The sequence below is a fragment of the Nansenia antarctica genome (assembly GCF_963989245.1).
Source record: "Nansenia antarctica genome assembly, chromosome: 3".
Taxonomy (NCBI): Eukaryota; Metazoa; Chordata; class Actinopteri; order Argentiniformes; family Microstomatidae; genus Nansenia; species Nansenia antarctica.
This window is the reverse complement of record NC_137688.1, coordinates 67,703,567-67,726,066: the sequence shown is the minus strand read 5'-3', so window position 1 is coordinate 67,726,066 and position 22,500 is coordinate 67,703,567. Positions and strand designations below refer to the sequence as shown.

General features: G+C 48.7%; 1 protein-coding gene across 1 annotated transcript in view; it reads left to right on the top strand.

The window, feature by feature from the left end:
• LOC308154298 (rho GTPase-activating protein 39-like) overlaps window positions 1-22,488 on the top strand; it is a 46,967-nt gene extending 24,479 nt beyond the window's left edge. Inside the window, exons 5-13 of the mRNA XM_080527462.1 lie at window positions 1,814-2,820; window positions 2,853-3,511; window positions 5,813-6,425; window positions 7,002-7,106; window positions 7,922-7,995; window positions 16,784-16,983; window positions 17,468-17,559; window positions 18,627-18,796; window positions 22,138-22,488. Coding sequence (XP_080383588.1) covers window positions 1,814-2,820; window positions 2,853-3,511; window positions 5,813-6,425; window positions 7,002-7,106; window positions 7,922-7,995; window positions 16,784-16,983; window positions 17,468-17,559; window positions 18,627-18,796; window positions 22,138-22,332 — 3,115 coding nt within the window. The 3' untranslated portion in view covers window positions 22,333-22,488. The remainder of the gene's footprint in view (window positions 1-1,813; window positions 2,821-2,852; window positions 3,512-5,812; window positions 6,426-7,001; window positions 7,107-7,921; window positions 7,996-16,783; window positions 16,984-17,467; window positions 17,560-18,626; window positions 18,797-22,137) is intronic.
• Window positions 22,489-22,500: the final 12 nt, after the last annotated feature.

Genomic DNA, 22,500 nt, shown 5'->3' with positions numbered 1-22,500 from the left:
CTTTTGAAAAGTTCCATATAGGAATCGTTCTCCACTATACACAAGATACCAGGAACGACCAGGGACTGTAGGAGGAGTTACGTGTCATAAGATTCCCCCCGCTATACAGCTCAGCGGGGGGAAATGCGATAAGAATTATGTCAAAATGCAGCACTATCGTGCACAGATCAGCCTTACAACATGTAACGTTAAGTGACTTGCTGCTTTCAGTTCTAGTAGACTAGTTTAGATCTCGCAACCAGGGAAATGCCGACATGTGTTAAAGCCCCGATTCTATTTTTATTTCTCCTGACACGTTGAGCACTGTGCTTTTTTGTTTGTTGGTGAACTACCGTAATAAGCCTAAAAAAGTTAAACTGTTCAAAAAGTGCAAATTCTCTGCTTTCAGAAACTGTTTGAATTTTTTAGATTGGGCATATAGTTCATGAATTACGATAGTTTGAAGGAACGCTGTAGAATCCTGTCGGCGCCGACAGCTCCGGTTTCGGAGCAAGACGGGAATCTATCGGCATTAGTCAAATACATGCTCACATCCAGTCATCCGCTCACTGCTCTCCATCAAAAAGGGCACATCCATCAATAATATTACATAATAACTGCTCTGATTAGATTGCTTAGATTGTTTAATACATCAACGGGGGGGAAAGCGAGATGAACTCTGAGCGAGTATCATGCTTCCTCCATTGAACGGAAAGTCCTATCTATTCCATTCAAAGTGTTTTAGCCTTCCCCCTTTCCACTGGTAATAAGGAATTGGCAAGAATAGATCGATATAAATAGATCAACATAATGCAGCACTATCATGCACAGATCAGCCTTAAAACATGTAACGTTAGATATATATAACGGAGCGATGTATTTCTACGGAAAGGCTGACTGACGCGGGGCATACAATCTCCGCGTTTGTTATAGATACGAGTGCTCCGGTGTCTTGCTGGTAGTCAAATATATTTATTTATATATACAGCATATGGATGTTACGTGCCTGTTACCTGCTGCTTTCAGTTCTAGTAGTTTAGATCTCGCAACCAGGGAAACGCCGACATGTGTTAAAGGGAGCAAGACGCGAATCTACTGGCAAATGACTCATGAGTGAATGGTGAAAATGGCTGGACGGCACAGCTTGGGATTCCATTGAAGTTACAGGGAACTATGTGTGAAAGAGGCTTAAATGTTGAAATAACAGTAATACAATGTTCATTGATAAAATGACATAAGGGATGGAAAGGGGAGATGGCAGTTGTAGAAGGGGGATGATGAAGCGCGCTGGACTGAGGAACAGCATTAGGCACAGCACATCGCCATAATAGCGATTTTTTTGTTATGCTTGTTGTAAATAAAAGTTCTATGATGCATTGAAATGACATTAAACTAAGATAATACGATGGTTATCATATTTTTTCAAATCTTTATTAATAAGTTATTACAGAAACAGTAAGTGACATTTTCCGAGAGCGAAATCTGTTGTGGTATTTAAAAATGGCGATTAGCGATGAAATCTATGAACATGGGATGACGATTTCCATTGACCAATCAACGGTGTGCAGTGTCACACGTCACACGCAGCCTGGCAAAAAAGTACCTTTCCCCAACTTTCGCTACCCATCCTGAACAGGTACTAAAAATGGTACGGGTACTAAAAATGGTACGGGTATGGTTGGCAGTGGAGAAAGGCTAAAGAACAGGGCCAGGCCAGGCTGACCCGGGTCGGCCCTGTAGTGGAAAAGCGCCAGTCTATGGGGCTGTGTGTGTGTTTCATGTGTAGATACCAGTGTGTGTGTGTCTGAACCCCTCTTCCTCTTCTCTGTTCCAGGGAGTTGGATTCAAGATGGCAGCCGGCCCCGGGCTCCAAGGCGGCCATGTTGGTGAAGGTCAACAGCATCGGCAGGAACCAATCAGCCGCCGGCACCACCTCCACCCGGCCCCTCCACTCACCTCTGACCCTGCTGCACCACCACGCCCACCCTGACAGGCCCAACCTCCCGGGCGCCAAGATGGCCGCCGTCCCGCGGGGGGCAAGCCCCGCCCACCAGATTCTGGTCCGGCCCGCCTCCCCCCAGTACGACTCCACCCCACCCATCTATGACGAGCCCCCCCTGGACCCCCCCCTCTACGACGAACCGCCCGTGGACATGGAGGTGGAGGGGGGGGGGGCTCGCCTCCTGACCAGGCCAGCCCCCCCCCTCGCACCCCGCCAGGCCCAGGGACCCCCACAGGACCCCCACCCCCAGTCTCACCCCCAGCCCCTGTCCCCCCACTCCCAGTTCCAGCCCCACCCCCACCCCCACCCCCAGTCCCCCCACCCCCAGCCCCAGTTCCAGTCTCACCTCCAGGCCAAGCTGCTGCCCTACCCCGCCTCCCTGGGGTCCAAGCACCGTAGGAGCCCCTCGGCCACGGAGTACAGCCCCGCGGGGAGGGAGTGCATCAAACACATGATCAACGTGGATCCTGCTGCCTGCAGACCACAGAGCCCCCATCACCCCCCCTCCCACACCTCCCAGAGCCCCCAGCCACCCCTCTCCTTCTCCCACACCTCCCAGACCTCCCACACCTCCCAGTCCACCCAGCCACCCATCTCCCACACCTCCCAGACCTCCCACACCTCCCAGTCCACCCAGCCACCCATCTCCCACACCTCCCAGAGCCCTCAGCCACCCCTCTCCTTCTCCCAGACCTCCCACACCTCCCAGTCCACCCAGCCACCCATCTCCCACACCTCCCAGTCCACCCAACCACCCATCTCCCACACCTCCCAGCCCACCCTGCCCCCCAGCCCTCTACCCTCCCAGAGCAGCAGACCCCAGCAGACCCACCTGCTGTGTCCCCCTCCTCACCCCCACCCCCAGACCCAGACCCTGGCCCTCCCCAGCCCCGGCCGAGGGTGGCCAGCCTGGAGAAGCAGATGTCCTTGCGCCACCTGGAGTCCGGGGGACGAGGAGGCGTGAGGAAGGGCAGCGCAGAAGCGGCGGCGTTGGCGTTGTCGGCGACGGGGGGGGTGGGGGGGCGTCACAGTCGCCAGAACAGCCTGGCCTCCTCCCAGGACTACCCGGCGGCCCCGCCCACCGTGTGCTACCAGGACTCCGGCTACTCCACAGGCCCCTCCCCCAGCCTGCGCAGGAAGAACCGCCGCCGGGCCCTGGGGGGCGGAGGGGGGGGCGGGGCCAGGCCGGGGTCGCTAGGCAGCAGCGGAGACCTGAACGACCGGCTGATGGCGGAGATGAGGGAGGCGGTCAGCCGCTCCAACACCCTGAGAGGAAGCAAGGCCGCCCTGGACGCCCCTGCCTCCCAGGACGAGCCCCCCCCCTCTCTGCAGGCCCTGCCCAGGGGGGAGGGGAGCGGGGGGTGGGGGGGAGAGGAGGGCAGTGCCAGCTACCGTTCGCTGTGCCGGCCGGGAGGGGTGGGGGGTAACCACGGAGGAGATGTGGGGGGTCAGAAACGGACCTTCGAGAAGGTGGACGCTCTGGAGGAGAAGAGCCTGTCGCCCCCGGATACCCCCAGACACCCCTCACAGGTACTGACCCCCCCCAGACACCCCTCACAGGTACTGACCCCCCCTAGACGCCCTTCACAGGTACTGACCCCCCCCTAGACACCCCTCACAGGTACTGACAGCCAGTACAGACAGTGTGTCCCTCTCTCTCCTCTCCTGCTCCTCCCTCTCTCCTCTCCTCCTCCTCCACCTCTCCTCCTACCCCTCTCCTGTCCTCCTCCCCCTCTCCTCCTCCCCCTCTCCTCCTCCTCCCTCCCTCCTCCTCCTCTCTCCCTCCTCTCCTCTCCTCCTCCCCCTCTCCTCTCCTCCCCCTCTCCTCTCCTCCTCCCTCTCTCCTCTCCTCCTCACCCTCTCCTCCTCCCTCTCTCCTGTCCTCCTCCCCCTCTCCTCTCCTCCCTCTCCTCTCCTCCTCCACCTCTCCTCCTCTTTCCCTCTCTCCTTCTCTCCTCCTCCTCCTCCTCCCCCTCTCCTCTCCTCCCCCTCTCCTCTCCTCCCGCTCTCCTCCTCCTCTCCTCCTCCCCCTCTCCTCTCCTCCTCCCCCTCTCCTTTCCTCCCCCTCTCCTCCTCCTCCCTCCCTCCTCTCCTCCTCCCCCTCTCCTCTCCTCCCTCCGCCCCTCAGACTAGTAAAGAAAACATGTCCATCCTGTAGCAGAAGGAACAATGCTGTGTCGAGCAGCAGCCTCACAACTTCCTGTTTCTGCAGTCAGAGAATGTGTGAGTGTGAGTGTGTGTAATGTGTGTGTGTGTGTGTGTGTGTGTGTGTGTGTGTGTGTGTGTGTAATGTGTGTGTAATGTGTGTGTGTGTGTTAGCCATTATCCACTCCCAGAATCAGCTTGTCTGTAGGGACAACAACATGGGAGGGACGGAGAGAGAGAGAGCGAGACGGGGGGGAGGAGGGGGGGGTCACTCTGCGTCCACATCCTGTCTCAGTGTTAGGGTTAGTCTCAGCGTAACCCTCCACGAAATTAACACAGGAGAAGCTCCTGCAGAGAGAGAGACAAGGAACACAGGGAGGAGAGGGAGCCATTCTGCCAGTCGCTCAGGTGAGTCAGGAGGGAGGAGAGGGGAGGGAGGGAGGAGAGAGGAGGGAGGGAGGAGAGAGAAGAGAGGAGGGAGGGAGAGAGGAGGGAGGAGAGAGGAAAGAGGGAGGAGAGAGGAGGCAAGGAGGAGAGAGGAAGGGAGGGAGGGAAGAGGAGGGAGGGAGGGAAGAGGAGAGGGGAGGGAGGGAGAAGAGAGGGGAGGGAGGGAGAAGAGAGGAGGGAGGAAAGGAGGGAGGAGAGTGGAGGGAGGGAGGCAGGAGAGAGGAGGTAGGAAAGGAGGGAGGAGAGGAGGGAGAGAGGAGGGAGGGAGGAAGGGATGAAAGGAGGGAGGAAGGGAGGAAAGGAGGGAGGGAGAGAGGAGGGAGGGAGGAAGGGAGGAAAGGAGGGAGGGGAGGGAGGGAGGAACTGAGGGAGGAGAGAGGAGGAAAGGGAAAATGGAGGAGGGAGGGAGGAGAGAGGAGGGAGGGAGGCGGTTGAGAGCTGTAGGGAGTTGAGCTTCAACAGAAGGTGGTTTAGGGGAGGGAGGGAGGAGAGGAGGGAGGGAGGGAGGAATGCAGGAGAGAGGTTTCAGGCCACAGACAGAAGCAGAAGCCATGCTTTCACCTCCCAGCAACATGGTGTCTCCTCTCCCTCGGGCGTCCTGCTCAGATGCCTGTCTGGAATGGATTAAAACTGCGGGTCCTACATTAGCAGACTTGGGTAATTAGCAGGCTGGGGTAATTAGCAGATAGGGGTAATTAGCGGGTCTGGTATAGTGGTTCTATTGTGGAACACTGATGTTAAAACTAACATCGTTAACAAGGATTTATTTGAGAACAATTTGTGGTCAATGTGGCGTTAAGGCTTGGCGCCCCAACTCCTGAAGTGGTGTGTGTGTGTGTGTGTGTGTGTGTGTGTGTGTGTGTCTTATATACTGTGTGTGTATGTGTGTGTGTGTGTGTGTGTGTGTGGGGGGGGGTGTGTGTGTGGGGGTGTGTATATGTCTATGTGTATGTCTATGTCTATGTGTATGTGTATGTGTATGTGTATGTGTAGGTGTAGGTGTAGGTGTATGTGTATGTGTGTGTCTGTGTGTGTGTGTGTGTGTGTGTGTGCAGTAAATGGTACTGGGTCACTTATTTCTGGAGTGCTATCAGGTTCTGCTGTGGTACAGTCACACACACACACACACACACACACACACACACACACACCACACACACACACACAGCATACCTCCCCGCCCATCTAACCGCCAGTTTCCACTTTGTGTCCATCTCATCTCATCTCCCAACCAACCAGACAGGAACACTGGACTCCCTGGGCCAATCAGAGCTCTCCTCCTCCTCACCACCACTCCCACCAGGAAGCAGCGGCGGCGGCGGCGCCTCCTCGCCACCGGGCTGCTACCCGCGCCCCCCTCCCCCCGCCGTCACCATGGCGACCTGGGCCCGCGACCACCTGAACCAGCACACCCACGGCCTGTTCCGCCGACGCGTCCCCTTGGCGACCATGCTCTCCTGGAGCCCCGCCCCCATCCGGAAGCCCATGCTGGTCGCCAGCGGCAACAACAACAACTACACCACCACCAGCGGCAGTCGCGGTGTTAGCAGGAAGGAGGCATGCGACATGTTTAAGCTGGTCCAGGCCTACATGGGGGACCGGCCCTGCAGGCTGGAGCGCCGTAGCGCCGCCCTGGTGGTGGTGAGCATGTGCTGGAGCGGCCCGCAGCTCAGGGACGAGCTGTACGTCCAGCTGCTGAGACAGACGTCGGACAACCCCGGCCTGAGGAGCCTCCGGGCCGGCTGGGAGCTCATGGCCATCAGCCTGGCCTTCTTCTCCCCCAGCGTCACCTTCACACGCTGCCTGGCCCAGTACCTGGTCACTCACCTGGAGGAGGGGCACGACCGTGTCAGTGAGTTAGGGGAAGGAGGGGAGGGAGGGTGCGGGGGGAGTAGAGAGGAGAGAGTGGAGGGGAGGAGGGGGAGAGGGGGAGAGGGGAGAGAGGGGAGGGGACAAGGGAAAGAGGGAGCGGAGGAGGGATGGGGAGGTCACAGCAGGGTCATAAGGAGGTCATAGGCAGGTCATAAGGAGGTCATAAGGAGGTCATGGGGTGTGTGTGGAGATATGGTAATGGGGGGTGAAGATATGTGCTGTTCAGTGCCCTGCTTAAGTAATGGCACAGTGAAGTGGGGGTGGTAGGGTTGGGGTCGGGGTGTTGGGGTGGGGGTGGGGGTGGGGGTGGATATGCGACAGGTCTTTAACCAGTGAACCCTACTATTATATAACTCCGCCATTTTGTTCCTCTTGTTGCTGTTGCTGCAATGTCGAGGAACTGAAGCCTGAGAATTTTACTCTCTTATACTTTCATAACGGGATAGAACAATAAACCTGGTTCTAGTTCTGGTTCTGGTTCTGGTTCTGGTTCTGGTTCTAGTTCTGGTTCTGGTTCTGGTTCTGGTTCTGATTGTGGTTCTGTGCGGTTCTTCAGTCCTGCAGAACATCACGGAGCACCAGGAACGCAAGAACAAGAGGAGCTCCAAGTCCCGTAAGAAGAGGAAACAGGACAAGGAGGAGGAGGAGGAGGAGGAGGAGGGTGAGTATCGCCACGACAACAACACTCCCTTGTTCACACACACAAGGAAGGAGCGAATCTCATCCTATTACTGTCAGCTCCCAGGGAGGGGGGGGGGGGGGGGGAGGAGGGAGGGAGGGGGGGGTGGAAGGATGGGAGGAGGGAGGGAGGGAGGGGAGGGATGGGAGGAGGGAGGGAGGGAGGGGTAGGTAGGGGGGATGGAGGGATGGATAGAGGGGGGAGAGAGAGTGGCAGAAGGAGGAGGTAGGGATGGATAGAGGGGGGAGAGAGAGTGGCAGAGGGAGGATGGAGGGAGGGAGAGGGGGGGAGAGAGAGTGGCAGAGGGAGGTTGGAGGGAGGGTAGGAGGAGAGTGGCAGAAGGAGGAGGTAGGGATGGATAGAGGGGGGAGAGAGAGTGGCAGAGGGAGGATGGAGGGAGGGAGAGAGAGTGGCAGAGGGAGGAGGAAGGGATGGAGGGAGCAGGGAGGGAGGGAGGGTAGGATGGGGAGAGAGTGGCAGAGGGAGCAGGTAGGGATGGAGGGAGGAAGAGAGAGTGGCAGAGGGAGGGAGGAGGGAGGGAGGGGGGGAGATGGCATCGCCCTCGCTGTCTCTCTCCCTGCCAGGCTGCTGAGAGGACATTGTGGTCCTGCCAGTTGGAGCCTCAGATCCTGTCTCCTCTAGAGGGGGGGGGGGGGGATTACCGCAACGCCCATTTGAATGCAAATACTCTCTCTATTATCCTCTCTCTGTCTCTCTCTATTATCCTCTCTCTGTCTCTGGCCCGGCCCTGCTCAGTATAGGTCAGTCACGCTGTCTGCCATCTTGTGTTCCTACAGGTCTGCCAATCAGCACGTATGCCAAGTACTGCTACCGCAAACTGCAGAAGGTAGCCGTGACCGGGGGCAAGAAGGTGAGGTCAGAGGTTAAAGGTCATCCCTCCAGGGGGTGCATCCCAATACTGTACAGTAGGGATGTAACGATGCATCGCGAGACATCGTTAATTATCGGTACAAATATGGGACGATTCAAACCAGTGAAATGAAAAATTAATCGCGATGCTCTTTTAACCCTTAAAAACCGACAGCACACGTTGTCATTACCGTAATTCCTAAACTATATGTGCTATCAAAAGAATCCAAACGGTTCCTGAAAGCAGAGAAGCTGCGCTTTCTACCCATATGGGGGTATTACGGTAACTCAAAGTACAAAGCTCATGTAGAGCTGAGGCGATTTGAAGAGAGAAGCGGCATTACGAGCGAACATAATTTAGTGGTGTTTTACGAGTGTGTAAAAGTGTTTTTATACTTTTGTGAGTTTGTGTAATGTAAAATATGTGAAATGTCACATGTGTGAAGTGTAACAAAGATCATCTAGGGTTACCAAACCACCCAAAAGGCAAAACCCAGAGAGCCAGCATGGGGCAACCACAGCGCACTCTGCAGAAGGAGAGCAAGCTCCCTGGCAGTGTGAGGAGTGTACTGTGGGCCTGTGTCTGCAGCTAGAGAGAAACGTTATCATAGTAATACCCTACATCAGAAACAAAAAGGGATTCTTTGAGAAAAAAAACTGTATTTTGTAGTTTTTGTCTGAGAAATAAATTTTAAAATTCACTCATAATTTCTCACTCAAAATCTCATTTTGTTAAAAAAACTTGAGAAGGCGACTTCCTGTGACGTCATGGCCAAAGCAGCACCTTGAATCTTGAGCTCCCGAGGAGAACTTAAAAAAACTAGCCAAACACCTACTATATATTTTATTTTATGTCAAAAAAACTCACAACTACCAAACATAATGGCCAACAGTCGAAAAGACATTGAGAAGAAGAGCAAACTAACGAAAAAAGAGGAGCAACAGAAACCAGATGAGGGGGAAGACAGCATGGCTGCCGTACTAGCAGAGCTACGCACGCTAAGAAAGGAGCACGGTGAAGCCTCTAAAGAGACTAAAGAATCATTAACAAGAGTAGAATCCGCACTGGCAGAAGTAGCTGAAAGGACGACAAAATTGGAACAACGAATGACCGAATACGAACAGAGGCTGAATGACGCGGAAGAGAAAACCCAAAGAACTGAACGAGTCCTTCACCACATGCTACACAGAGAATCTAGCCTGTCAGCAAAATGTGACGACCTAGAATCCAGGGCCAGGCGGAATAACATTCGCATATATGGGGTGAAAGAGGATGAGGAAAGTAACATGGATATGCTGAAGTTCACAAGTGATCTCATCCGATCCTCACTGACACTACCAGAGGAGGTGCACCTAAATGTAGTGAGGGCTCACCGTTCACTTACTATGAAATCGAAAGACCCCGCGAGCCCCCCGAGGTCCATCATCGTCAGATTTCTGGACTACAGAATCAAAGAAACGGTCATCCAAGAGGCTTGGAAACATCGCGGAGGAGTGCCATACAATGGGGGGAAGATATTCTTTGACCAGGACTACACTTCAGATACACAAAAGAAACGGAAGCAAGTAAGAGACGTGATGAAACTGCTCAAAGAGAAAAACATCAAAGCCCAATCACCCTTCCCTGCCAAGCTGAAAATCTACCTCAACTCCGGAACGAAGACCTTCATGACGCTTGCAGACGCGGCCACAACACTCGGAGAGTTGGGTATCCATGTCCGGCTCGACGAGCGGGAGAAACTCCAGGCGAAGCTAATGCAGAGCAACCGGTCTGGGACTTCAGTCTCAAACCGGACGAATTTGATGACCAACGCTGATTTGCAGAACATTCTCAATGGTGAATAGGGCCATTGAAGAGTGAATGAAACAACAAGAGTTGTGAGTACTGATACTAGGAGATATGATGATAGGAACGTCACAAGATGCACTATGCAATGAACATATATTTTGGCTAGTTTTGTAATGTTATGATTTAAAGTTAATCAATAAGAAACTGTTCTCCTCACTTGAGGGGCTTTTTTTTCTTTTCCTCTTTTTTATTTTTCACAAGGCAACTTATCAGCGTAGGCTAGAGTTGCGACAGCATTGTGTGCACATCCCCGGAGAGAACGGTCACAATTCTCTGTCCTTGTTGAGACTGATTCTATGTTTGTTAGAACAGTTGGGCTTTTGGAAGTTTATTTTTCTGTTCTATTTGTGTGTTCTTATTCTCCACAATGGTGGACGTTCTATGTTATTCCCCTTACTATGCAGTCACATAAGGGGCTCTGTTATCACGGGTACAAGTCTCCATTTTTTGTATTGTTAACTTTGATGGACACAATCATGGGATACTTGTATCCACATGGATAAATTGACAGTAGTGAGTTATAACGTCCATGGATTAAACCATCCTATTAAAAGGAAGAAAATACTTTCTCAGTTAAAAAAAATGCAATGTTCAATTGCTTTACTACAAGAAACTCATTTATCAGAGAGTGAGCACATCAAATTAAGAAGGGAATGGGTTAACCTAGTATATAGTGCCTCATATGGGAAAAAAAGAGGAGTGGCTATTTTAGTTAACATAAATTTGACCTTTAGTGCAGAGAAAGTGATACAGGATAAATCAGGGCGGTATGTCATGGTCATTGGGACCGCTGGAGGAACTGAGGTATCTTTATTGAATGTATACGCTCCAAATGAGTGTGACCCAATGTTCTTTAGAGAAATAGCTAACATCATTGCTGGCAACTCAAAAGGGATACTAATAATAGGAGGGGACTTTAATGCAGTGCAAGATGGGAAAATGGACAGGATGCCCAATGAGAAGGGAATTCAGTGCCCCAAAACAAAAGCATTGAATAACGTTATGTCCGAATTGGGTCTTACGGATCCATGGAGAACCAAAAACCCAGGGGGGAAGGATTTCAGTTTTTTTTCTAACGTGCACAATAGCTATTCAAGGATTGACTTTTTCTGTCTCCCCCAACAAACATGTATAAAGTAAGAGAATGTACCATTGAACCTATAACTCTGAGCGATCACGCACCCATTGTGCTGAAAGTAGATCTAGGCTTGCATTCCTTTTTCAGATACTGGAGGTTAAATGTATCACTGCTAAATAAGTCAGAAACAGTAGAAGAATTAAGTAATACTCTAAAAGAATATTTTGAGATAAATGAGAATGGCGAAGTTAATCCTTAAAATGTTGTGGGAGGGGGCAAAAGCAGTTATCAGAGGAAAAATCATACAGATATCATAAAAAAATAAAGGGACAGCGACTTGAGGAACAATTAATTCTGGGAAACAAAATAAAGCTCCTAGAGACACAACACAAAAACACAAGAACAAGTAACATTGCTACAGAACTTAAGGAGGCAAGAAAAGCCTTAGACAAACTCTTATCATTGAAGGCAGAAGGGGCTTTAAGATTCTCCAGACAGAGATATTACGAGATGGGGAATAGGGCTAGCCGCCTTCTAGCTTTCCAACTTCGTAAAGCCCAAGCCAATCGCACTGTCTCCAAAATATGTCACCCTACACAGAACAAAACAGTGTCTCAACCCAAAGAGATAGCAGATGCCTTTGCATCATTCTACCAACATGTATACAAAGATCCCAGACAACAAACATCAGCAGAGAATAGGGATATCTTCCTCACCGGTTTAAACCTCCCCACATTATCAGAAGAAGCATCAAAACAGATGATGGAACCAATCAAAACGGAAACAGAAATAAGAGATGCAATATTTTTTTTTAAAAGCAACAAGTATCCAGGGGTTGATGGATTCCCTGGAGAATTCTATAAATGCTTCGTAAATGACCTAGTGCCCATACTAACTAAGGTGTTTAGCTACTCCCTCTCCAAGAACAACCCTCCAGAGACATGGTCACAGGCCATTATATCTGTAATTCATAAAGAAGGGAAAGACCCAACTCTATGTGAAGGATACAGACCCATCAGTTTGTTATGCAACGACCAGAAATTACTGACAAGTATTTTAGCACAAAGAGTTCAAAAACATATTACTACTTTGATAAACCCAGATCAAACAGGATTCATCCCCAATCGGCAGGGTGCTAACAATATAAGAAGAACCCTAAACATCATTACTTGCGCTAAAAGAAACAAACAAACATCAATGTTAATAAGCTTTGACGCACAGAAAGCATTTGACACCGTGAATTGGGACTTTTTATACAGCACACTATCTGCAATGGGATTTCACCCAGAATTTATAGATTGGGTCAGAGTTATTTACAGAAATCCAAAATCATGTGTCAGAGTAAATGGATGCTGTTCTGGGTTCTTTGACTTACAAAGAGGGGTGAGACAAGCGGACTGTCTTAGCCCCCTGCTGTTCGCTATAAATATTGAACCCCTGGCAGCGTCTATAAAACAGAATGAGGAAATAAAAGGCATAAAAGACATGGGAAACAAGGAGCACAAGATTTCCCTTTATGCGGATGATATTCTGACTTATGTAAGTGACCCGGTCCTTTCGGTCCCTGCGCTGATAGATACCATAAAGAAATATGGAGAACTCTCTGGTTATCAGATCAACCAATCAAAATCAGAGGCAATGATGTTGGTTGGACATTGGCCAAATCAATATTGTCAGGTAGGCTTGACTTCCACTGGTCGCAGGGATTTAAATACTTGGGAATTATTATAACAACAGACTTATGAATGAATGAATGAATGAATGAATGAATGGTCTTTATTGTCATTGCTATTGTACAGGTACCAAACAACAACATTTAGGAGGGGTGGCTCCCTGGTGCTAGGAAAGAAAAAAAAAAAAAAAAAACAGGAAGGGAAAGGAGCTGGTTTACATAAATAAAGGCTATGTACACTATCCACTATACTATACTGTACAGGTAAGACGACTAGGGTTGTCATATTGCACATAGTGTTATTGCACATTCATTTAAAGTGTCGCAGTTTGCAGGCTTGAAATGTACACATTTGTGCCTCAGCACTACACCTGATTTTTTCAATCCAGCAGCTGCCATCAATCCGTCCAGACTGTCCAGACTTATCGAAATTGTTTAAAGCCAACTATGGGAAATTGATGGGACACATAAAAGAGGACCTTGCAAGATGGGAAATCCTACCACTCTCCTTGATAGGAAGAATAGAAAGTATAAGAATGAATATTTTACCAAGGTTGCTATTCCTCTTCCAATCACTACCTATTTATGTTCCTGTTTCCACCTTCTCTGTATTGGATAAATGGCTGTCCAGGTTCATTTGGCAAGGCAAACGACCCAGACTTAAATTTAAAAGACTACTCTGCACAAAAGAAAGAGGAGGTCTGGACCTACTTAGCCTGAAAAAATATTACTGGGCAGCCCAACTCAGAGCAATGATTGCGTGGATATCCCAAGACACTGACACTATATGGGTGGGAATGGAGCAGAGTGAGTGCCCAAATGTACCTTTACATTCAATACCATTCTTAAACCAAGACATATGGGGGAAAAGAAAATTACAAATGTATGGAGCAAAAACACTTTACAAATAATATTTGTAAATTTTATGGTCAATTGTGAGGAAAAAGCTACAACTTCCCATGGCCACTTCCAGAGCTATAATGATAGCAAACAACTGTGAGTTTCCTCCAGCTAGGTTCGACAAGGGATTCCTGAAATGGAAGGAAAGGGGCTTTTGTGGTTCTGGACCAGCTATTTGACAAAGCAGTCCTCAAATCATTTGAACAACTCAAAGAGGAATATGACTTACCAAATCAAGACTTCTATAGATACAGTTGAGGCCAAAATTATTAGCCCCCCTTGTGAAATCAGACAAAACCCATGATTTCTCCATAGAAATGACCATTAACAACAAGTGTTTATAGTGTATTTGTTTCCAAAATAATAAAGACAAAATGTCCACTAAGTTTGATTAGGATATTTTATTGATGCACTGAGTTGAAACAAGAAACGGCAAAAATGACACGTCCAGAATTATTAGCCCCCTGGCCATTAATAGTCAATAGTGTACCCTTTCTGAGCCACAACTGACAAAAACCTTTTAGAGTAGTTCTTTACTAGGTTGGCACAGGTCTCTCGAGGGATTTTGGATCATTCTTCCATTGCAAATGGTTTCAGCTGGTCCAAAATGCGTCGGTTTCCGAGCATGGACATTCACTTTGAGCACCCGCCACAGATTCTCAAAGGATTGAGATCTGGGCTCTGTGCGGGCCACTCCAGGACCTTGGTTTTGGTGTCCTTTAGGAACTGTTCGACCAATGTATTGATGTATGCTTTGGGTCATTGTCTCGTTGGAAGACCCAGTGACGACCTAAGCGTAGACTAAGAGCAGATTTCTTCATAATATCCCTCAAAATGTCAACATAGTTTTCTTTTTTCATGATGCCATGCACCTGAACAAGGCTGTCTGTGCCTGAGGCTGCAAAACAGCCCCACAGCATGATGCTCCCACCACCATGTTTAACTGTGGGAACTGTGTTCTTAGGGTTGCAGGCCTCTCCCTTTCTTCGCCAGACATAAGCAACATCCATGTGCCCAAACAGTTCCAGTTTAGTCTCATCAGACCAAAGCACAGATTTCCAAAACTCATCTTTACCTTTCAAATGTTCACGGGCAAACCTCAGTCTGGCTCTGATGTGCCACTCTTTGAGTAAAGGGGTTCTTCTGGGATGATGGCCCTGAAGCACACCACGATGAAGAGCCCTCACAACTGTATTCCTTGAAACATCAACTCCACAAGAGGCCAGGTCAGCAACAATCATCTTGGCAGATGTCCTTGGTGTCTTGCTGACATCTCTGACTATTTTCCTCTCCAGAGTTCTTGAAATCTTGAGCTTTCGACCACGCCCCAGGTTTGTTTCTTACAGAATTTGTCTCCTTGTACTTAGCAATGATGCAACGTACAGCGGTTCTAGACACTGAGACGCTTGGAAATGGCAGTGTAGCCTTCCGCCTTATCATGAGCCTCCACTATATTCTTTCTGAGCTCAAGACTGATTTCTTTTGTCTTTGGCATGGTGAGTAAGAGTAGTAGTATAGTCCCTCTCAATAATGTGTTCAAGTGCCCTGTTTCTTGGAGTCCTTTTATGCTAATTGAATGCTCAGGTGTTGTTAGGAAGCCAATTGACTGTACAGGTATGGTTTGAAATCTGATTGGTTGCTTAGGTGTGTTTTTAAAGCAAATATTCACATGGGGGCTAATATTTTTGACCACCCCATTTTTCACTATATTTGATATAAAGCAAGCCTAAACACTTATTTTATATTCCAAAATGTACCTAAAGCTAATAAATAGCACTGGTGATTTTATAACGTTTTATCAATGATGCAAACATTGGGAAGAATTTTAGGAACATTTTCCATAATCCCTGGGGGGCTAATAATTTTGGCCTCAAATGTACTTGCAAATTAGACACTATTTACAAAATCACCAAGAATGGGAACAGCTCTGCTCATTACCAACACAACTAGAACACCTCTTTATATTAACAACTATGGAACAGTGAAGACAAAGTTCATATCACGTATCTACAAGATATTGCAGGAAGAGTTCAAGAGAAGATAACTTAGATATTAAAGAAAAATGGGAACTTAACTAGAAATGAACACAATAATTTCAGATGAGCAATGGGAGACTTCATGCAGTCAGGGATTAAGGGTAACCAATAGTCCAAACTGGAAGGAATTTGGATGGAAAATTAAAATGAGATACTTTTACACTCCACTAATAACATCGAAATGGAGCACCACCTCAGATCATTGCTGGAGGGGTTGTGACATGGTTGGAGATCACACGCATATATTTTGGGACTGCCCAAAGATATTAGAATACTGGCAAAATATACAAAGAGAAATTTAAAAATGTCTCTATAGATCTACCTCTAGAACCATCACATTTCATATTAGGGATACTCCCAGCTGATTTTGAAGAAAACAGCCAAACATACCAACTGAGAATCCTTCTCTTAATAGCTAACAAGGTAATCACAGCCTCCTGGCTGAAGCCACACCCCCCAACAGTTATACAATGGAGGGAAAGAATCCAACATGTTTACAACATGGAACGTACAACAGCACTATTGAAATTAAAATTAGACACATTCCTTAATAGATGGTCATCCATTGCACTACATTTCCATTTGATCTGACTGATATGCAGATGTGTTTATTTTATTTATTTTTTCCTTTATTTTCTCTTACCATTGTTGGTTGTTGTTATTTTTGCTGTTGTCACACTGCTGTTGTTGTTGATAATAATGGTGATAATGATTATGTTCATTGGCTGTTGTGGTTGTTAATGCCAGCGATGAAAATAGGGATTATTTTTGTTGTTGTTGTTTGTTTTTTCTTCTTTTACTTTATTGTTATTATTTATTTTTAAGAAAGATATTCATGGACTGTTATTCTTTTACGACTTACCCGTGACACCTTTATGTAACATCAATATGTTGTGACATATTGTTTGACTGCACTTGATAAAAGAAAATGATAATAACAATTTAAAGTAAAAAACAAACAAACAGTGAATCGTATCGAATCCTGAGTTGAGTGTCTCGTTACATCCCCAGTCTACAATGGACTATCCCTTTAAGGCCTATCCCTTTAAAGGCTTGTGTGTTTCAGTGAACCTCCCTGCTGCAGAACTCCAGAACCACTAAATAAACAACTTCAGAACAACTTGAGATGTTTCTCTGAGAGAAGAGACGTGGGATGTGTTCGTTTGATTTTGATCTGATTTGTTGGTTGTGAGTCACTAACACCCGCCTCCCCCCTCCGCCCCTCTCCCTCCCTCCCTCCCCCCCCCTCCCCAGGGCCTACGGAAGCCCACCCTGGAGGAGGTGGACCAGGGACGGGCCGCCATCTTGACGCCCTCTCTGTTCGGCAGCGCGCTGCACGAGATCATGGAGCGCCAGAGCCAGCTGTTCCCACGGAGACGGTTGCCGTGGGTGCAGGTCCAGCTGTCCCAGGCCGTGCTGGCGCTGGGCGGGGCCCAGGCGGAAGGCATCTTCAGGTGAGCAGGACAGACCATACACACACCTGGATATCCACACCTGCCTGGTCCTAACGAGACCAGTGATGTGTCATCAGTGTCCCCATAAACATGCATTGTGACTGCCAATGGCTCCTGGCCTGAGCAGAGATTACTTTTTCCTGCTAGGACTTGTAAATAGATGATTAGTCACTTCACTTACTTAGTCAAATGTATTTGTTGTTGTAAGTCGCTTTGGATAAAGGCGTCTGCTAAATGTCAAAAAAACATTTAAAAGATTTTTTTTTTAAAGTAAGATGAGCAAACTTGAAATACTAGAAGTATTTGACCTACAGTACAGGTGCCCCAACCAGGCTAGTATGAAGGCTGAGGAGGGAGTGGGGGGGATTGGGGCGTGTGAGGGTAGTGGGGGGGAGTGGGAGGTGTGGGGGGCTTTGGGCAGAGGAGGGGGGGGCGTGCTGTTATGGCTATACACCTACACCTGTCCTTTGGCTCCTCCCCTCAGGGTCCCCGGTGACATCGATGAAGTCAACGCTCTCAAGCTGCAAGTGGACAAGTGGAATATTCCAGAAAGTCTCTGTGACGCCAATGTCCCAGGTAACCCTGACCCCTGACCCCAACGTTCCAGGTATATTACCCCAGTGGTTCTCAAACCTCTCCTCTGGGACCCCTGTTCCACCACTAGCACACCTGATTCAATTAATCAAGTACAAAGCAATTATGATTTGCTTGTGGTGGAACAGATCAAATATGTGGAGCGGCTGAGGTTCCCCGAGGAGAGCTTTGAGAACCACTGCATTACCCAGTAACACTTAATTTGGATAGTTCCCTACAGATGCTGTTGATGCTAATTGTCTCTCTCTCCAGAGTTTCTGGTGATGCTAACTGTCTCTCTCTCCAGAGTGTCTGGTGATGCTAACTGTCTCTCTCTCCAGAGTTTCCGGTGATGCTAACTGTCTCTCTCTCCAGAGTTTCTGGTGATGCTAACTGTCTCTCTCTCCAGAGTTTCTGGTGATGCTAACTGTCTCTCTCTCCAGAGTTTCTGGTGATGCTAACTGTCTCTCTCTCCAGAGTTTCTGGTGATGCTAACTGTCTCTCTCTCCAGAGTCTCTGGTGATGATACCTGTCTCTCTCTCTCCAGAGTCTAGTGTTAATGATACCTGTCTCTCTCTCTCTCTCTCTCTGTCTCTCTCCAGAGTCTCTAGTGTTAATGATACCTGTCTCTCTCTCTCCAGAGTCTAGTGTTAATGATACCTGTCTCTCTCTCCAGAGTCTCTGGTAGTGAGGATACCTGTCTCTCTCTCTCTACAGAGTCTCTAGTGTTAATGATACCTGTCTCTCTCTCTCTCTAGTGTTAATGATACATGTCTCTCTCTCTCTGGTGATAATGATATCTGTCTCTCTCTCCAGAGTCTAGTGTTAATGATACCTGTATCTCTCTCTGGTGATAATGATACCTGTCTCTCTCTCTGGGGATGATGATACCTGTCTCTCTCTCTGGTGATAATGATACCTGTCTCTCTCTCTGGTGATAATGATACCTGTCTCTCTCTCTCTCTGGTGATGATACATATCTCTCTCTCTGGTGATGATACCTGTCTTTCTCTCTGGTGATGATACCTGTCTCTCTCTCTAGTGTTAATGATACCTGTCTCTCTCCCCAGCCTCTCTGCTGAAGCTGTGGTACAGGGAGTTGGAGGAGCCGGTCATCCCGCAGAGCTTCTACCAGCGCTGCATCAGTAACTATGACGACCCGGAGGCGGCGGTCAGCGTGGTGCATTCCCTGCCCGAGCTCAGCCGCATGGTCCTCTGCTACTTCATACACTTCCTGCAGGTATGTCCTGTTCTGTCCTGGTAGAGCCGGCGTCTAATGATGGCAAGGTCGGCAGATCGGCGGTTCGAACCCCAGCTGGCCACATGGAAGGTGCTTCAGCCAGAGAAAGACAGAATGCCTGGCGTTTACTTAGTGTTGCTTTGGAGAAAGGCATCTGCTAAATGCCAAAAATGCTAAATGGAGTGTCACCAACGGCTCAGCTAGCTAGCTGGCTAGTAGACAAAACGGATATCAACCTGTCCTCTACATCCCTTCGTAAATCGATCGAATTATGAAGATAAGATTAACATTAAGCGTCTCGGAACACACTGGCCTATGGATTTAACTATAATTAGAAAATATAATTTTCCTGGCTACATAGTGTACAGGTTTTTACTTTTGCCTGCTTGCGGCTCTGTCAGTATGTGAAGCGCATTGAGTTGCATCTTGTAAGAAATGCGCTATACAAATACAATTAAATTTGATTTGATTTGATAACTGGCAGGAAGAGACCAAAATCGCACTTTCAACCCTGAGTGGTTTCAGAGGAAAACAGCATGGCTAACAGCTAGCGTATCCAAGAATGTGCCTTCTCTTTTATTGGTGGAGAGAGCACTTGGTCCAAATCTGGATTCAAGGACTTAAAGTATTTGTGTGAGAGGCTTTCCAGACATGAGGGCTGTGGCAGTCCTGTGGACAGGGTGATTAAACTGGGCTTAATGGGAAACACCAGTGTTCTTGCTCAGCTTAACGGCGCATACCGACGCAATACTGCATACCGGCATAACATTGAGAGCCATGACCAAGACTCTGAGGAGAATAGGGACGTGCTGGGTAGGATAATGGTTTGCATTCAAGTGTGAGGTAAAAGTGTGTCTCAGAGGATACCTCCACCTGGATGGTCCTCTGTGCTCAGTTGGTGGAGCATGGCGTTGTTGTGGTTTGATGCCCTTTGGGACCATATATACTGAAAAATGTATGCAATGTACAGTAAGTCGCTTTGGATAAGAAGTGTCAGCTAAATGGCGTATATTATTATTATTATTTATTTATTAGTGTCCTTGCTGATGAGTTTTACGTTGCTGTGTTGCTGTGTAGACCTCGGATGTGGTCCTGTGTGACACTTTTTTGAGAGGCTACACTGATGCTGCTGGTTAAGTTACATTGTTGCATAGCTTACTTGTTGCTGGTTAACTTACATTGTTGCATAGCTTACTTAATTTAATTAATTTAATAATTTAATAATTTAATTTTGCCATTTAGCAGACGCTTTTATCCAAAGCGACTTACAATTACGAATTACAGGGACATTCCCCCTGGAGTAACTGAGGGCTAAGTGCCTTACCCAAGGGCACACTAGTAGTGGTGTGGCTTCAGGCGGGATTTGAACTCACAACCTTCCGATCCCAAGTCCAACTCACTATCCACTAGACCACCACTACCCCTGCTTACTTGTTGATGGTTAAGTTACATTGTTGCATAGCTTGTCTCCTGAGACATCTACTACCCCCAGCACTGTCTCCTGAGACATCTACTACCCCCCAGCACTGTGTCTCCTGAGACACCTACTACCCCCCAGCACTGTGTCTCCTGAGACATCTACTACCCCCAGCACTGTGTCTCCTGAGACATCTACTACCCCCCAGCACTGTGTCTCCTGAGACATCTACTACCCCCAGCACTGTGTCTCCTGAGACACCTACTACCCCCAGCACTGTGTCTCCTGAGACATCTACTACCCCCAGCACTGTGTCTCCTGAGACATCTACTACCCCCCAGCACTGTGTCTCCTGAGACATCTACTACCCCCAGCACTGTGTCTCCTGAGACATCTACTACCCCCAGCACTGTGTCTCCTGAGACATCTACTACCCCCAGCACTGTGTCTCCTGAGACATCTACTACCCCTCAGCACTGTGTCTCCTGAGACATCTACTACCCCCAGCACTGTGTCTCCTGAGACATCTACTACCCCCCAGCACTGTGTCTCCTGAGACATCTACTACCCCCCAGCACTGTGTCTCCTGAGACATCTACTACCCCCCAGCACTGTGTCTCCTGAGACATCTACTACCCCCAGCACTGTGTCTCCTGAGACATCTACTACCCCCAGCACTGTGTCTCCTGAGACATCTACTACCCCCCTGCACTGTGTCTCCTGAGACATCTACTACCCCCCCAGCACTGTGTCTCCTGAGACACCTGCTTCCCCCCTATACTGTTTCTCCTGATATTTCTACTACCCTCTTGTACTGTTTCTCCAGTGTCTACTAAAAAACTACTTTGTTCTTCTACCACGATGACAGCCAATGGCCGCTGGCCTGGGCTAGATTACTTTTCCTGCTACGACTGGTGGATTGATGATTCACTTACTTAGTCAAATGTATCGATTGTAAGTCGCTTTGGAATAAGGCGTCTGCTAAATGCCAAAAATGTAAATGTAAATGTAAATGTCTGATGGATCTTTACTATTGCTTTCCCACGGAGTCTGCTGCCTGCAAATTGGTCGGTCTGGCAAAAGTAGTCACATAGCAAGTTGTCACATCTTGACAAAAAGCTAACATGATGGAAATAGAAGCTGCATGTTTGCGCCCACGACCAAGAGTTCAACATATTTCTTAATCTTAATCGTAAGAAAAACGATTCTGCTAATAGGGCTATGTGTTGATGTACAGTAGCCTCTCTCCAACTGCATTAGTGACGGGTGATGATGATTTGTGAGCCTGTGGTTCCCCTGGTATGCTTCTGAGCGTTTTTGACAGTGGCTCCACTAATGGATTTGGCGTAGATTTGTTTGTCTTAGGATGACTGATGATGAATAGATGATTCACTTACTTAGACAAATATATTTGTGGTAAGTCGCTTTGGATAAAGACATCAATGCCAAAAATATGAATGTAATGTAACGTACCAACTCTTTGGGGTTAGAGACGCCACTGGCTGCTCTGCTACTTCATACACTGACCCCAGGTCAGTCTCCTGCCTCTGAGCTACAGGTGTGTTAGTCCAGGTGTGTTAGTCCTCCAGGTGTGTGTCCTCTGGACTAAAGTTTACAGGTACGCCTCTTGTGTTGCCTAAACACCTAATCTCTCTCTCCCTCCCTCCTTCCCCCTCTCTCTCTCTCGCTCCCTCCCTCCCTCCCTCCATCCCTCCCCCTCTCTCCCTCCCTCTGTGTCTCTCTCTCTCTCCCTCCCTCTCTCCCTCCATCCCTCCCTCTCCCTCCCTCTCCCTCTCTCCCTCCCCCTCCCTCCCTCCCTCTCTCCCTCCCTCCCTCCCTCTCCCTCCCTCCCTCCCTCTCTCCCTCCCTCCCTCTCCCTCTCCCTCTCTCTCTCTCTCCCTCCCTCCCTCCCTCCCTCCCCCAGGTGTTCGCCCAGCCAGTGAACGTGAGCAGGACAAAGATGGATGTGAACAACCTGGCCATGGTGATGGCTCCTAACTGTCTGCGCTGTCAGTCGGACGACCCGCGCATCATCTTCCAGAACACTCGCAAGGAGATGTCCTTCCTACGCATGCTCATAGTACACCTGGACACCAGCTCCATCACTGGCCTCATCTGACCTGCCAGCTCCGCGACTGGCCTCATCTGACCTGCCAGCTCCACCACTGGCCTCATCTGACCTGCCAGCTCCATCACTGGCCTCATCTGACCTGCCAGCTCCACCACTGGCCTCATCTGACCTGCCAGCTCCACCACTGGCCTCATCTGACCTGCCAGCTCCATCACT